We start from the raw sequence: 17,246 nt of genomic DNA on the forward strand, positions 1-17,246 counted from the left end.
TCCCCAGTATAGCGCTGCTGCTGATCGCAGCGCTGTACGTGCAAATAGACGGTGGTTACGCCGTCTAACAGTCTTCCCGATTGCCGCTCGGAGACTGAAGGCTGGGCGGAGCTCTGCCGCCTCCCCCCAGCAGGAGATGCACAAGCAGCATTGTTCTGTATTTGCAATTGAGGAAAACTTAAAAAAAAAAAAAAAAAAAAACTAATGCTAGTATGGCAATTGCCTTGCAGTGTAATTGCAATTACATTTCATGCATTGTAAAAGGTCTATAAGGTCTCCTCTTAATTTTGCTATTCCACGGACCTTTGCATTTTGCCTAAGAGTTATTTTTCCCAAAATTAAACGTTTTGCATAAGTCTGGGCTAAGCAAAACAGCTTGGTCTCACTCATACTAATGCTTCATACACACTTGAGATAAAAGTCTTTCTAAAAATCTTACCACCCTTCATGTAGTATGAGAGCCATGCCTACACAGTCTATTCTATGGAGCTGAACTCCCCATCAGACAGAAATCTTTGCAAGATGCTGCACACAAAGATGCCCGTACACTCAAAAGATCATTATCTGCAAAAGATCTGTTCCTGCAAAATATCCATTCCTGCAAAATGCATTCATAGTCTATGAGATCTGCAGATCATCATACACACTTGGTTTAACAGACTTCATCTGCATATCTGGCAATCATCTGCAGATCTGAAAATCCATCCTGGTGGATCTGATCTGCAGAAGATTGTCTGTTAAACCAGGTGTGTATGATGATCTGCAGATCTCATAGACTATGAATGCATTTTGCAGGAATGGATATTTTGCAGGAACAGATCTTTTGCAGATAATGATCTTTTGAGTGTACGGGCATCTTTGTGTGCAGCATCTTGCAAAGATTTTATCTGATGGGGAGTTCAGCTCCATAGAAAAGACTGTGTAGGCATGGCTCTCATACTACATGAAGGGTGGTAAGATTGGTCTGCGATCTTGCCTTTTCCAAAGACTTTTATCTCAAGTGTGTATGAAGCATTAGTTATCAGGGAAAAGTTCTAACAAAGCTGACTGAATTTAAACATCTTTTTGTAAAACTTGCAAAGCAACCTTCAGACCAAATAAGACTTACATATATTTCCATCTTCCTGTACAGTCCATAGTTAAGAAGCAGATTGTGTGTCATACGGATCCTGTGAGGCTTCATGGGATGCCCCTGCCCATAGTAATAGTTGCCAACGTCCCCTAAAAATAGAACCAACAAAGCTTGTGAGAATTATTTTTAAATATATATATATATATATATCCTTTGGTGAATCAGTTTTAAAAATAAGCTTTGATCCAGGAATACGGTAAATAAACCACCAGGAAATGCAGCCACAATTTAACTTGAGTACATAAACCATTGTTTAATGCTTGTAAAATAAAAATTCTCTCCCCACTGAGCAATATGTCAAATATGGGATGATTCGCTAAGAAGCGTTTATCTTAATGTCTGTCGAGCAGGTAGCGGGTCGCAGCAATGCAGATGGGGTGGCAAGAGCCTCAGCTTCGTTTTTGAAAAAAGTTTTATTTTCCAGGGCCCATTCTCTAACGGGGGGGGTTTGAAGAAGAGATCACCTGCCAGTGAAAACATGGCAGAATAAGTATTCAAACCCAGCCCCCCCCCCCCTCCCAATCCTCCATCAAGACAGTCGGTCATTTTTACCTTAGGAACTCTTTAAAGAGAACCAGAGACGTTCAAGAGAAAGCGGTGAATCGGTGCAGAGCGGCGGCGATCGGGCAGTACACGCAGCTAGCAAAAATGCCAGCTGCGTGTACCAAGAAAAAAAATTATGCAAATCGGCCCAGAACGGCCTGAGAAATCCTCCTGCGCGGCATAGCCCGAGCTATGTCAACACGATCTGGTGATAGTATCCTCTTTTTTTCATAGTGCCCGCCCGCTTCTCTGGCCCACCTACCGTTGTGCGCGGATTGGCCAGAAGCAGTGAATATGTATTAAAGTGTTAATGAACGGGGTGGGGGCGGATCCACTCAAGCGAGCGGCCGGGCACACACAGCTTTACCAATCGCTGGATAGCGATGGAATGATGGCAGCGGTAGGCGGAGCTGTACAGAGCGTACAGCTCCGCCTACCGCTGCCGTCATTCCATCGCTATCCAGCGATTGGTAAAGCGGTGTGTGCCCGGCCGCTCGCTCAAGTGGATCCGCCCCCCCGCTCATTAACACTAATACATATTCGCTGCTTCTGGCCAATCCGCGCACAGCAGTAGGCGGGCCAGAGAAGCGGGCGGGCACTATAAAAATACCGAGGATACTGACGATCACTAGATCGTCGACACGAACCGCGGTTTCAGTTTTAAACCGAAAAACCGTGCAGCTCTACCCCAGGGGTCACAAAAATGAAACTGAGATTGCTGGCCACAGAGGCGGCAGAGATTGCTGCTACCTGATCCGCCCAGCCCCTCCGATCAGGTAGTTTTGTTTTTAGCAAAAATTTGCCCCCTCAGGTTCAATGACATGCCTCTGTGTCATTCTATCGTCGCCACCAGACCCCCCCCCCCCCATGTTCTGCTGTCCCCCTGAAATATCACCAGGCTAGCGACAATCTGCTTGACGCTAGCCTGCTTTGTCTACCAGAGGCTTGTCAGGCTCCTCAGCATCACCGCATCCATGACAGGCTCCCCCCGCCGCTCCCCGCCTCTGCTAGCTTCCTCCAATCGGAAGCCAAGCTGTAACCCAGGAGTAATGTCAAACAATGTGATAGAAGGTCAGCCTAACCACTGCCAGGGATTTGTACTACAGTATAATCTCATAATAAACTCTGGTATAGTAAACTACCTCTCCAGGTCCCGGCCAATCTCCATTATAAATCTATGAGAGCAACGACTGGCATAGTAAACCCGGATATATTAAAACTTCTGTTATAGTAAACATGTTTCTTGCCCTACATGACGCCGACTCTGGACATAGTAAAAAGTGGGCAGTACATGCATCATATGTCAGTGTGAAACCCATGGTCTGCTGCTCTCCTCAGGCTGGTGCTGCGAGGGACTTTATACGACGAGATTATACACAATCTGCAGACAATCTGTGGCGCTGTACAAAGGAACACATGATACAGGCCATGGCTTACACAAAACATAGAGGTTGCATAAATTGAGACAGTAATTACAGGGGTGCATGAATTGACATAGTAATTACAGTGACAAATGTAACATAAGATGTATTGTACCTTTAACGATAATACTGTATTAGGTCCTGTTGCCACTAGAGCAGAGCATGGACATTATTTTGACCATTCTCCGCTCATTGCTACCGGGACATTGAGCGGTTCCTATGTTATACATAGGAGCCGTTCATACTTGTCACGCTGCAATGGATCCACAGGATCTGTTGCAGTAAGCGGAGCGTAATTCTGTGCAGTCCATGATAATCCCGGACAGACGGATGAGTCTGCATCTGCCCTGGGCTACCACATCAACGCCACTTGGTCCATGTATATAGGGAAGAAGCATGGGGATCCCCATTGGGATGCAAAAGACCAATGGGAATCCTAAGCAACAGTGAGAATTCTCATTGGTGAACCAATGAAGATTCTCCCCGTTGCTAGGGAGAATTGGGCTAATGCAGCCCATGGAGAGCCCCATGCTTCTGCTTCTGAGTGGCAGCGGGATTGGTGAGCAGCGATCGCAAATTGGATGGAGCACACCTGCTACTTGCGGTGTCCATTCTGCATCTGCTGTAGTGGGAACACAGCCTTGTTATTATTACACCATTGTCTAGACTTACTACCAGGGTTGTGGAGTTGGAGCAATTTTGGGTACCTGGAGTCAGAGTCGGTGGTTTCATAAACTGAGTCTTTGTACCGACTCAACAGCCCTGCTTACTACACTATTTTTTTACTATATATTAATGGTTAAACTATTTCATAGAGTACAGTGGAAAAGGTCAGTACTATGTAAACATACAGCACAAGAATATGAACTACCCCTGAATCAGTTTGATAAAAAAACAAAATGCATATAACATAAAGATACAAGGCACATTGCATCTCCACCAACATTTGAATGATTAAAGCCATTTAGGTTAAAGAGACTCTAACATGAAAAAGATCCCCTGGGGGTACTCACCTCAGGTGGGGGAAGCCTCCGGATCCTAATGAGGCTTCCCACACCGTCCTCTGTCCCACGGGGGTCTCGCTGCAGCCCTCCGAACAGCCGGCGACAGACCCGACTGTCAGTTCAATATTTACCTTTGCTGGTTCCAGCGGGGGCGCTGTGGCTGCTTTCGGCTCCGAACTACACGGAAATACCCAATCTCAGTCGGGTCCGCTCTACTGCGCAGGCGCCGGAAACTTGCTCCTGCGCAGTAGATCAGACCCGACGGTGATCGGGTATTTCCGTGTAGTTCGGAGCAGACAGCCGTCAGAGCGCCTGCGCAGGAGCCGGGAAGGTAAATATTGACGTCATCTTTCACGGAGGGCTGCAGCGACACCCCCGTGGGACAGAGGACGGCGTGGGAAGCCTCATTAGGATCCGGAGGCTTCCCCCACCCGAGGTGAGTACCCCCCAGGGGATCTTTTGACGTTACAGATCCTCTTTAAGGAGGCTGCAGAGTTTGATATCAAGTTACTCCCTATTTTGAAAAGGACTAACTTTTGGTCAAGCTGCCCACCAATCAAGTCGCCATGTTGTAAAGGATATCAGGCAATTAACTCAAAATGAGATCTACTTACCTGCCTGCGCACAAAGCTCCTGGCCACGGTAGCACGATCACAAGCAGCATGGCCGCGCGTTTGCGTGCTGCCAACCTCGCCGGGTCGGCAGCTGCTACGGCAGGAACACCGGGAGACACATAAGCTGCCATGGGCTGAAGGAAGCCCTAGGCAAGTAAATCTCATTTTGCGTTAATTGCCTAACTTTTCCATGCATTACCGCATAACACTTCCTGCATTACCACATAACATGCATTAACTGAAGCACACTTATTGACTATATGCTTCACTGTAAGCAACAACACTTCCACAACGTGCGATGCAAGTTTTCGCCTCCTTTTCATTGATTTCCTATTTTTCCAGGGTACGCAACGCAGCTCCCACTGTGAACTTGGCCAAGTTCCAATAAAATGATCTTACTAGTGCTCAAGGAATACCGTATTTTTCAGACTATAAGACGCACTTTTTCTTCCCCAAAACTGGGGGGGGGGGGGGGGGGGGGGGGGCGGCAGGTGATACATCAGTGATGTCCTGCGTGTTCAGTAGCAAGGCAAGCGGGTATCCCTCTGCGGGCATAGATGCAGAGAGCCGGCAGTGATGTCCTGCGTGTTCAGTAGCGAGGCTGGCGGCCATCCATCTGTGGGCATAGATGCAGAGAGCCAGTAGTGATGTCCTGCGTGTTCAGTAGCGAGGCTGGCGGCCATCCCATCTGTGGGCATAGATGCAGAGAGCCAGTAGTGATGTCCTGCGTGTTCAGTAGCGAGGTGGGCATCCATCCATCTGTGGGCATAGATGCAGAGAGCCGGCAGTGATGTCCTGCGTGTGCAGTAGCGAGGCGGGTGGGCGGCCATCCATCTGCAGGCATAGATGCAGAGAGCCGGCAGTGATGTCCTGCGTGTGCAGTAGCGAGGCGGGCGGGCGGCCATGTGACTCTTTCAGGTCACGTGGTGATAGGACGTCATAAACCTGGAAGCACGGGAAGCCGGTAGCACTGCTGGATTTTTGAAACCGGCTGCATATTGAGGGACAGGAGAGGAGCATGCAGGCTGCAGACTAGTGTGCAGCATGTGTCATACCTGCGGATGGATGGATGCCTGCCTCACAGCTGAACACTTGGGACATGGCCGATCTCCCACCCGCTGCCAAGTTCACTGCATGTACAGTATGCCTGCAGATGGATGCCCGCCCGCCTCGCTACTGCACACGCAGGACATCACTGCCGGCTGTCTGCATCTATGCCTGCAGATGGATGGCCACCCGCCTCGCTACTGAACTCTCAGCACATCACTGATTTATCACCTCCCTCCAGTTCTAGGGGTGCCTACTTGAAGATGTCTGCAGAGGTAGGCAGAGGAGAGGAGCGTGGGTCTAAAGAGGTTTGGCTCAGTCCTTCACAGGGGGAATAAGTACAGTGAACCAATGTTAAATAGAACAGGAGTGTTCCTCTGACCTCAAAAGTGAATTCTTGCTTGTTAATGGTGTCCTGTCACCAATGGGGGTCATTCTGGGTAGTGACAGTTTGGGGGAAAAGGTCCATAAGACACCCCTGCACCATAGACCACCAGGTTTAGTATATATTTTTTTCCCCCTGATTTTTCACCTCTAAACCTAGGTGCGTCTTATAGTCCGAAAAATACGGTAACTTAACCCCCTTGGCGGTATGAAAAATACCGCCAGGGGGAAGCGCAACAGTTTTTTTTAATTTTTTTTTTTTTTTATCATGTAGCGAGCCGAGGGCTCGCTACATGATAGCCGCTGCTCAGCGGCATCCCCCCGCCCTCTTCGATCGCCTTCGGCGATCACCGATCAGGAAATCCCGTTCAAAGAACGGGATTTCCTGGAGGGCTTCCCCCGTCGCCATGGCGACGGGGCGGGATGACGTCACCGACGTCATTGGGAGACCCGATCCACCCCTCGGCGCTGCCTGGCACTGATTGGCCAGGCAGCGCTCGGGGTCTGGGGGGGGGGGCGCGCGCCGCACCGGATAGCGGCGATCGGGCGCGCGGCGGCGATCGGGGTGCTGGCGCAGCTAGCAAAGTGCTAGCTGCGTCCAGCAAAAAAAAAATTAAGTAAATCGGCCCAGCAGGGCCTGAGCGGCACCCTCCGGCGGCTTACCCCGTGTCACACACGGGGTTACCGCCAAGGAGGTTAAAAAGGTATCTCTATTATATTAGTATTATAGCTCCAACAACTGCTTCAAGACGGTTAAAGACATCATCTGCATATCTAAATCACAACATACATTATCAGATGGGATACCTGGTGGTATGCAGGCAGTATTAGTCAGGTATTGCTCCTTTACCTGATCTTATAGGACAGGATAGAATGATCTTCAGGTCCCCCGCCTCGGCTCACTTTCGTTTTATCAGTCGGCGGGCCACTGTGCACATCCTCAATCTCGCCACCGGGAGCATCCTGCACAGGCACAGTACGAGGTTTTCTCATACTGCACTTTTTGCAAAACACTTTCGGCGATGTGAGCTGGATCTAGGAGGCAGTGGCCGTCAACTTGTAAGTTTTCGGTAATGAAGTGAGCCGTGGCCCATTTTGTCCCGCTGCAAGCACAGGACATCTGCAGAGTACCGGAAGAAGCCCCAGGCAAGCTAAACTTTTTTTTCTTTTTTAAAGACCTTACAGCTTTCCTTGCAATTGCTCCGGTTGGCTCACCTCCATCCACTTTCATTGGCATAGCAATTTTTAGAATCGCTGGCGATCGTCAGCTAATCGAAAGCACTCTAGTGGGTCCAAGGCGTACATTTGAAATCTGTGCCGGTAGACTTGGGCGCAGGATACAGCCGGCATATGGCTGATCCCGCTTCTGCACAAGCCCGGGCCGTATTAATTACTATTCCCCCTCCAGGCTGCCATGGATAGTGGGGGAATGATATAATTCGACTTCCAGCGATTGCTGGAGGCCGAATTATTGTGTTTTTTAAAGAACAAGCGACACCCATGCAAACCTAGAAATAAGATACACATATATAAGTAGATAAATACTACTTCTACTTACATAACATGTATTGTGCTATCCACGTAATGATTCCTGTGAATTTTATAAAGGAAAAGCAGAAAATCATATTCTAGGCAGTGGCCATCTTGCCAAGCTAATGCTGACATCATATCCTCCCTGACTTGTTTTCCCCCCTCCCTTCTCTTGCTCATTGTGTATGCATTAGCTGCCCTCCTCCCAGAGTCTTCAGACACTGCCACTGAGGTGTATACTAACAACTGCACTGTTTTTTTTATTTACACATCCAATCACTGAGTCACCTCAGCCTTGCTTGTAAACACAAGTAATCAGAGGGTGTTTCTGATAATCAGCTAGATAGGGAAATAAATGGAAGAGGAGGAATATATGATAAAAACTCCCAGCATTCAACTCTTTGGCACTGTTTGGCACTAGGGCAAGTGCTCCTAAAGTATGTGATAACTACAAACCATAACAGCAGAAAAAGTTTTGCAAGTTTTGAATGCAGGATTAGCATCTTTATCACTTAATACACTCAGACCAGTTGCAGTTGAAATTGATTTTTATGGTGACAATACCGCTTTAAGCAACCTCTGCTCAGTCTTCTGACGGCGCAGACGTTACTGAGCGCCGCTCAGTTGTGATTCTTATTCTAGTCTATGGTGGCACCGGCTGCGCCCAAATCTAGCAGCGCCAAAAAGCACTGCTCCGGGTCCAAGACCTTAGGCTGAGTTTCCACTATTGCGAGTTCTATCCATTCCAAAATTTACAGCTTATTGATTTCAATAAGCTGCATTCAAATAAACAGTGGTGGGTACTAATATCTGTTCCCACATGTGAATCCCCATAGGCCTGCATGGCAGAGGGATTCAGGTAAGTTATATTACAAGTGCTAGCATCTCATCTCGCAGATGCATTCCAGCACAGTGGATATGCAGCCTGAGGGCTGGAACCCACTAGAGTGATATTTTGAGCGTTTGGGGAGCTCTTTGAATCGCTAGCGCTTTCCCTGAACGCTCTGCCAATGTAAATAAATGTAACAAATTCCACAGTAGCGATTGCGATTAGCAAAATTGCAATTGCAGGACATGTAGCATTTTGAAAGAGTTTGCGCTTCAATGTAATGTACTGAAGGGCTGGCAAATCACTCATGAATCGCTACACATAGCGATTTGAGTGCGATTGCAAAGTGTAAATAAAATTATGATACATTGAAAGGACCAATCAGAATTAAAATCACTAATCGCTACACAATCGCTGGCAAAAAGCTTACACTTTAAAAATCGATCCCAAAAGCGCCGGAAAACGCTCATGAAATCGCTTATTAAAAATGCTAGCGATTGTACTAGCGATTTGTAGTGGGTTCCAGGCCTAAAAGGAGCCAGAGCACTTGTTCTTGGAGGGAAAAAACAAACAAAACAAAAAAAGCAGCGTTTCCCTGCTTGAATTGAATGCCAGGAAATGTTGCAGGCTCTGCAGTAGTGGAAAAAGGAACCCATTAGCAGCATTTTCTAAGTAATGCTATGGGTGATTATTATTTTTAAAATAACATTCCTCAAGTGGGATCACACACAGCATTAAATAAGCAAGAGCTTTTCAAATCGCAAGCACTTAGAAGAGCCATACTAGTGTGTTCCAGGCCTAACACTGGTGGTGGGATGTGCATGTTGGAGACTTTAGGAACAGAAGCAGTTAGGGCCAGTTCAGATGGACGTCTGCCGACATATTTTAGCGCCAGCATCCACGCATTGAGATTAATGTCAACGTACATCTTAATGCATTTAACGTTGAATGCGCAAGCACCATGGTTGCTTCAATTTTCCAAGATGCAGTGAGTAGCTTCTAATATCAGTTACACTCACTGTTTTGTACTCTGCTAGGGGATCAAAACTGGACAAGAAGTGATGTAAAATGCTTTTCTGTTCGACAGCAGAAAAGTGCTCAGCATCAGTTTAACGAAATGCCTGCCATGTGAACTGGCCCTAAGCTCACAGTGTGGTGTTGTGGTGCCACATAACAGAGGCATTCTAATGCAGAAAGTCGCACTGCAATAGTGCGACTTTCAAAGTATCAGGTGATCCAACAGACGGTGCTTATCTAGTTTATGGGACCCAGCAAGAAACCTCATTTCACCAATCACAGCACGGGGTGTTGTGATTGGCCGAATAGTGTTGGCATAGTTTACTAGAACCTATCTGAAACCTAGCAGTCCGGCAGAGAGAGATCCAACCAATCACGTTAGAGGAATTTCCCTAAGAATTTTCCTGCTGGGTCCCCTAAAGTAGACTAGCACCCACTAGACTACAGTATACCAACACAGTGTACACACCCTTTACGAGTGAAGCATACTTTTCATTTACTGTATACAACACAACTGTCACATAACACGCAATGCAATTTTTCTGTTACGTGTCTGTTTTAAAGGAAACCTAAAGTAATTGAAAAAAAAAAGCCAGTTTACCTTACCTAGTGCCTCTACTGGCCCCCTGCAGCCACCCTCTGTCCGAGCTTTGACAAACCGATCCTCCCATCCCACACAGTGACCAACTCTCGGTTCCAGCAACTCAGCGGGTTGATGGTCATGCGCGTCCTCAATCACAGTAAGAGACGTTCTTGGTTGCATATGTGTATAATTTTCTTGTACTGCCCATTCCACTCCCAATGCCAGGAGCACAATCAAGGACATGCGCAACCAGGGCAGCGCAGGGGCCATCAACTTGCTGAGTCGCTGGAACCGAAAGTGGCTCTGCAAAACACCAGATGATCGGTTTGTCACAGCGCAGGCACTGGGCACCTGCAGGGGGCTTGGTAGAAGCCCCAGGTAAGTAAACTAGCTGTTTTTACAATTACTTTAGGTTTCCTTTAACAGGGATCGCAATGCAGCCCCCACTGTGAACCTAGCCTTACCTGGGGTAAACCAGAAAGTAAATACTGGTATTTTGTGAGTTAAACCCCTCCTCCCTCTATTTCACATCCAGCCACACAACACGAGGTTGGAAACTGCCCGATGCTTTGTGGCGTTTATACAGCCTAAGTTTTTAGATTAGGTGATTGCACTTTCATAATATATATATATATATATATATATTTTTACCCATTTCTCTCCCCCCCCCCCCCCCCCCCCATGTGTACCCCGACACCTCCAGAATCCATATACGGAATGAATGGACAGTGACACTTCTATGCTCGCACAGCCGCCAATAGCTATCTGTGAATACTATAGGAATGAAAGTATAAGGATAATGCCAGTACCACCCTGACCTACTTCACTGGATCCATCTCCCGGCTACTTCTGCCACTGCGCTCCCTGCAGCCCCTCTCCTCGCTAATGTCTCCCCCACAATAGTTTCACACATACAAGCCGCTCCAAGCACAGCACAGTCTTCAAATTTCCCCTTACCATCATAGTAATAGCACACTTTTTTCTTTGTTCCTTGCGTGTACGCCATGTTCCTTCCTGGGCTCCGGATCCACTAAAAGCCAGACGATCCCCCGTCCGGTTGCGTCACCCAATCGGTCAGCCAATTACAGAACGGCCTAACTCGTCGGTAACTTGATTGATAGCTGAATATCCAATCACAGTCAAGTTAACAAACTGTAGGCGGGGCTACATAGATCTATTGTAAAAGGCTAGGTTGAGCGGTTCAGTTGGTTCTCGCTGACAATTTCGTCTTATATGTGTCTTGGTCTCGGAATCCGTGACTTCATCGCGAGACATAAACTCCCGCCCTTGTCTGGAGGTGGCCTATTGATTAATACCTTCAGTGTTTTATAATAAAACTGCCCTGGCCTCGTGTAGTACACCAATCTTTAGCCATTATTATTTTGTTCATAAAATTCAACTGGAAAGGGCAAGCGTGTCTTGTGGGAAACAATACTTACCTCTATGATATATAAGCTCTGCAGGCATCTCCAGGTACCTTATTATATGTGGCCTCTCCTCAGTCTTGCCGCTGTAGCCCCTATTCATAGTTGGGACCAATTGTAGCCCGCACTGTTCACTCCATGTGCAGTGGCGTAGCTAGGGAGCTGTGGGCCCCGATGCAAGTTTTACATGGGGCCCCCCCAAGCACTCTATACATAACAATTGATACGGCGCACCAAAACCTGCCAAGTACAACCCCAGTGTCAGAGGTGCAAGAAGGGGATGGGGAACGGTGTGTTAAGGATTACTACTATTCAAAGTATCTATAGAAGTGATTATTACCAGCACAGGACCAATAGAGAGCTAATACTGTGATAGAGGGTGGACCCTTCGGGGCCCCTCTGGCCCAAGGGTCCCGATGCGGTCGCTACCTCTGCACCCCCTATTGCTACGCCCCTGTCCATGTGCTCTTCTGCATTGCGCTAACAAAACGTGGCTTCAAGAGTAATGCTGGGAATACTCGGCTCGATTTTGAGCCATTGAGATGACTTGATAGCAGGGCCTGATTTACTTTTCAGTGCCCTAGGTCGGTTGTCGCCAAGTTTCGCTTACCTGAGGCTTCCCCAAGCAGCCGTCCTGTCCCGCGCCGGTCCTGCCCGAGCCGCCGTTCTTTTGCCGCAGCTAGTTTTGGTTTCGCCGCCGGGCCACTGCGTCTGCGCGGCTCTGGCCACACGTATCCTTTCTTCGCGTCCCCTGCTATTGCAGAGGGGAACACGAAGAAACGATACGCTTGGCAGGGCTACGCTGGCGTTGACTTTGAAGTCACGGAACGGAGCTGTCGGCGGGAGAACAACAGCTCGGGCAGGACCGGCGCGGGACAGGGTGGCTGCTGGGGGCTTGCAGAAGCCCCAGGTAAGTGGAACACTGCTTAAATTGTATTTACAGTTCCGCTTTAACAGTGATGCATAAGTTTCATACATATTGCATGATATATCATAATATACTGTATGAAAATACCAGCTAAATCAAGCAGAAGGAGCTTGCTTGTATTCATACATACAAGATACAACAATTTATGTGATAACTCTGGATCAGGATCAGTGAATGTTACCATGCAGAATTTACTGTATAAGCTTAGGCCTCGTTCACATCAGGGCCGTTTCTGTGTGCTTTCCACAGCGCACTGCCCTGTGCGATCAGCAAGGTATTAATTTTCCCATGTAACTAAATGTAGCTGGTTCACATCTATGCGCTGCGCTGAGCAGCGTTACAGAAACGTAGTGTTGCATGCATTTCTGTGCGCGGAGCTGTAAAGCGCACAGCAATGCAAGTGAATGGGTCCGCTTTTTTAGCGCATAGAAGCGCGTACAAGCGCATAGAAGCGCATGCGTTTTTTACCCCTAATTGGAGAAAAAAATACATTTACATACAAAAACAAAGTTTTATTGACAACTGCTGCTGCTACAGTAAGCAAAACGTGCTTTAAAAAAGCGCAGCGCAATGCATAGAAACGCGGACTAAAGCGCGCACAAGCGCATGCGTTTTTTACCATGCGCTTTAACACGTTTTTCAGCGCAGCAGATGTTAACGAGGCCTTAGGCCTCGTTCACATCTGCTGCGCTGAATTTACTTTCTGTGACATGGCCAGTTGGCCACATAAGGAACCCACTGGGGCTCCTGGAGGAATTTGATTTTCATGAGAAGTGATATGATATGCAAATTTGCATTTAACTCAAGGGATTTTTCCTGTGCTTTTGGTCTGCTCTGCATTGGATCTGTGCTGTTCTAAAAATGTTCTTTGTTCACAATTTAGGAGTTTTTATTGTTATTTGGATACGTTAGGCCAGTTAGGTGTGTCTGTATTGGCTGGTGCACACCAGAGCGGTTCTGAAGCATTTTTTAAAACGCTTTCAGGGGGAAAACCGCTTGGCTAATGAAAGTGAATGAGCTGGTGCACAGAGCGGTTCGTTTTTACCACAAACGCAAACTCCTGTCCTGCAGAATTTTTTAGATTTCTGGGGCGTTTCTGCCTCAATGTTAAGTATAGGAAAGTGGAAAACCGCTCTGAAAAACACTAGATCAGAGCGGTTTTCCAAGCGTTTTTGTTACAGAAGCTGCTCAGTAACAGCTTTACTGTAACAATATATGATATCTGCTACACAAAAACGCTCCAAAAAACGCTACGCATGTTTAGAAAACCTCTCTAAACATGCCTAGAATCGCTCTGAAAATCTGCTTCAAAAACCTTTAGCGTTTTGCGGATCTGCTAGAGGTTTTTGGTGTGCACTGGCCCTAGCAGATGCCATTGTGTTTCCTATTTATATCTATGCATTTTTTTTTCTGTTTTCAAACTGTTTTATGGGCCTCAATTTTGCATCTATTTTCAAACTGTTTTATGGGCCTCAATTTTGCATCTATTTTCAAACTGTTTTGTGGGCAGCAATTTTGCATCTATAAAAATGAAAATTAGGCCCATACACAATTCACCTTTTCTCCTGAGTTTTCTAGGCGATATTTTTATACCTTATCAATAAAATGCCCTTTAAACCATTTACAAACAACAAAATACTGTACTCAAAGTAATATTTATAGTACTTATTTTACCTACTTTTTTGGTATTTTTTAGATTGCAAAGTGCTAAACGGCTATTTTAAACAGGAGATTAAAAAATATCTCCTGGGAGAAAAAGGGAGTTGCATATGGGTCCTAGGCGCACTTTGGTGTCTCAGCCTTGGGTGCTGAAGGACCTTGTCCCACCTCTGGTTACAGGCTGCTCTAACGTGCGCCTGTAATGTCCCACTGTGAAACCAGCCTCAAAGATCCACTATGTCCCTTCAGACTGTGAGATTCTCTAGGGAAAAGTCAGTGACATACTTTCATGTACTTTCTAAACCTCTATGGAAGCAGTCAGCGCTTTACAAATAGATAACGTTAAAAATAAAAGGGGCACTTTGAGGCAACAACAGCTGCTTGCAGTACAGGAAGTAAGTGGGAAGGAAAATGATTAAAGAAGTAAACATTTGTAGAAACATTCATAGAAGTAAACTACCATTCAAAACTGGATCCACTATAGAAGCAGGGCATTTCATAGACACCTATTTTTGACCATTTACCTAGACTATCATCTATCAGCATTGCTTCTGTTTTCTGGCTGGCTTTATGCACACCTTAAACATTGCAAATATAGGCAAGCAAATGTGAATGGATTAACCCACTCCTTATAATGTGTGTCATTGGGATGGAAATAATGTTGCTCAAGACGAAACACACCCCATGCATTTGCTTATAACTTAAATAATTAGTCATGTTGGTATTTAAAGAGACTCTGTAACAAATTTTTCAGCCTTAGTTCTTCTATCCTATAAGTTCCTATGCCTGTTCTAATGTGCTCTGGCTTACTGCAGCCTATCCTAATTGCACTGTCTCTGTAATAAATCTTATCTCCTTTCCTCTGTCCTGTCTGTCTCTGTCGGGCTAAGGCTTGAATGTGTGGAATGTGCAGGGCTGCTTGTGATTGGATAGAAGCGATACACACCCTCTGCAGGCCCCCTGCACACTCTGTATGACTCACACACTCTGTTTATGTGAGCCTATCACAAGCTGGTTAGTTTGTTTGTAAACACTGCCTAAAACTGCCACTTCAGCACCACAGGGTTTTTTGCTTAAAAACCAGAGCAATTTTCACATTTCAGCGCTCCTCCCATTCATTCACCAATAACTTTATTGCTACTCATCAGATGTAAATGATCTATATCTTGTTTTTTTGCCACAAATTATGCTTTGTGAGGGTGATATTTGCGTTTAGTAATTGTAACGATTGTGGAACTTTCTCCGTGATCAGCGCACAACGCGTGCGCTGACACGGCGGAAATCCTCCACAAGCGTGTAATTGCAGGCACCCAGCAAAAGGTGCTACGCACCTGTAGAGGGAAATTCCTGTCGGCAGATGGCGCTGGGGAGTGCAGAGGAACCAATCCTCTGTACCTCCACAAATGCCAGACAGGAATTGTACGAAGCGCAGAACGCAATCGCAAGAGAGGCGATTGCGAATGAGAACGAGCAAAGGGACAGGTTGTATGTGTGTGCGCCAATCCAGTCGCCACCCCGCGACCGCGCACACACAACAGCAGATATGAAATAGGAACGCGATCGCGAGAGGTGCGATCGCCAGACGTGACACAAGGCAGATCAGAACAGAATACGAGGTTAGCAAAGGCACAGCAAATAATACAATGAGAATAACAAGGAAAATAACAAACACTAGCTAACCGCGGACACCGCACTCATTCGCAACAGTGCACGCGGTTATGCGCGGTCTCCACGTGATAAGCACAATAGAGACAAGCACGCCTAACTAACCATTAACAGACAAACATGAAACAGAGGACGCGAGCGCTTGCTTAACGGTTACCTCACCGAGCCTCCAGCAAGCGTAGCAGACAAGACAGACACACGAAAACAGGGACAAGTGAGAGATAGGATCCACAGCACTAGCGAAAAGTGGCTAGCGCGATCCAGGTACAGAGTAGCAGAACAGAAGGATCCCCAGCGCTAGCGAAAAGTAGCTAGCGCGATCCCAGGAGACAGAACAGAAGGATCCCCAGCGCTAGCGAAAAGTGGCTAGCGCGATCCCAGGAGACAGAACAGAAGGATCCCCAGCGCTAGCGAAAAGTAGCTAGCGCGATCCCAGGAGACAGAACAGAAGAGATAGCTGGTAGCAACCGCTGCACCAGCTATACTCCAAGAACAGAGATCAGAACCATCTCCTGTCGACCACCGTTGGGACAGGACAATGGCAACAGAACATACAAACAGATAAACAATCCTAACTGCACTAGGGAAAACCTGCCTAGCGCAGTTTCCAGGAATTACTCTAAGCTGATCTTCAAACAAAGAGCATGGCTGACACTCCACCAGGTGTGTTACATAGGACTAAATCCTTATGAACAGCAAAGCATTGTGGGACACACATAGTACTTATAGTACACGCCTCCAATGAATGTGGCCAGGCAATTTGCATGACAACGTATGCAAATTCCTCAGCAAGCACAAGCTGCAAAACTGACAGAAGCTCTTCTTTCCAGAGTCCTGCAGCATGCAAACCTACACAATGGTCAAAGGGCTGGCTGCCTGCACAGGCAGCTGAGCAAATCATCACAGTAATTATGTTATTATCTGTGCATTTTAAAGGGAAAAATGAGAAAAAAAAAAGAAAAAGTACACTATTTCTCCATTTCCATCCACTATAGTTTTCAAATAAACAATGTTACCATAGGTAAAACCCACACATTGTATTTGCTAATTTGTCCTGGTTATCTCAACATTTAAATAATGTTCCTAGTACAATGTATGGCGATAATATATTAGTTTCTGGTTTGTGTTTTTTGTTTTCTCATTGTACTCTATCAGTAATTAAAAGCCCTTATCTTCATGATTAACAGTAATACACTCTCATGGCATACATATTTTAAAAGCTAAGTCCCTAGGGTAACTATGTATTCTCTTTTCAATGCTGTCACTTTTGTTTTTTTTTTACAAGTATTTATTTAGGGGTATAGAGTACATGAAAATAACAGTTTTATTGCTTTTCATTCAGTTTTCCGGTAAAAAAAATCACATGACTTAGCCCTCAGTTGTCAAACACCACAAAATCTATTCTCTCACTTGTCACGGTTAAAATGATACCCTATATACATAATCAGATAGCTTATTGGGCATAC

The 17,246-nt window shown here is 46.3% G+C and overlaps 1 protein-coding gene across 1 annotated transcript in view; it reads right to left on the reverse strand.

Moving 5' to 3' along the window:
- The window catches only part of HDAC1 (histone deacetylase 1), a 53,119-nt gene extending 41,944 nt beyond the window's left edge, over window positions 1–11,175 (reverse strand). The window contains exons 1-2 of the mRNA XM_068268870.1: window positions 11,062–11,175; window positions 1,109–1,221 (exon numbers count right to left, since the gene is read on the reverse strand). Coding sequence (XP_068124971.1) covers window positions 1,109–1,221; window positions 11,062–11,110 — 162 coding nt within the window. The 5' untranslated portion in view covers window positions 11,111–11,175. The remainder of the gene's footprint in view (window positions 1–1,108; window positions 1,222–11,061) is intronic.
- Between the last annotated feature and the right edge of the window lie 6,071 nt (window positions 11,176–17,246).

Source organism: Hyperolius riggenbachi, chromosome 2 (genome assembly GCF_040937935.1).
Source record: "Hyperolius riggenbachi isolate aHypRig1 chromosome 2, aHypRig1.pri, whole genome shotgun sequence".
NCBI classification, from domain to species: domain Eukaryota; kingdom Metazoa; phylum Chordata; class Amphibia; order Anura; family Hyperoliidae; genus Hyperolius; species Hyperolius riggenbachi.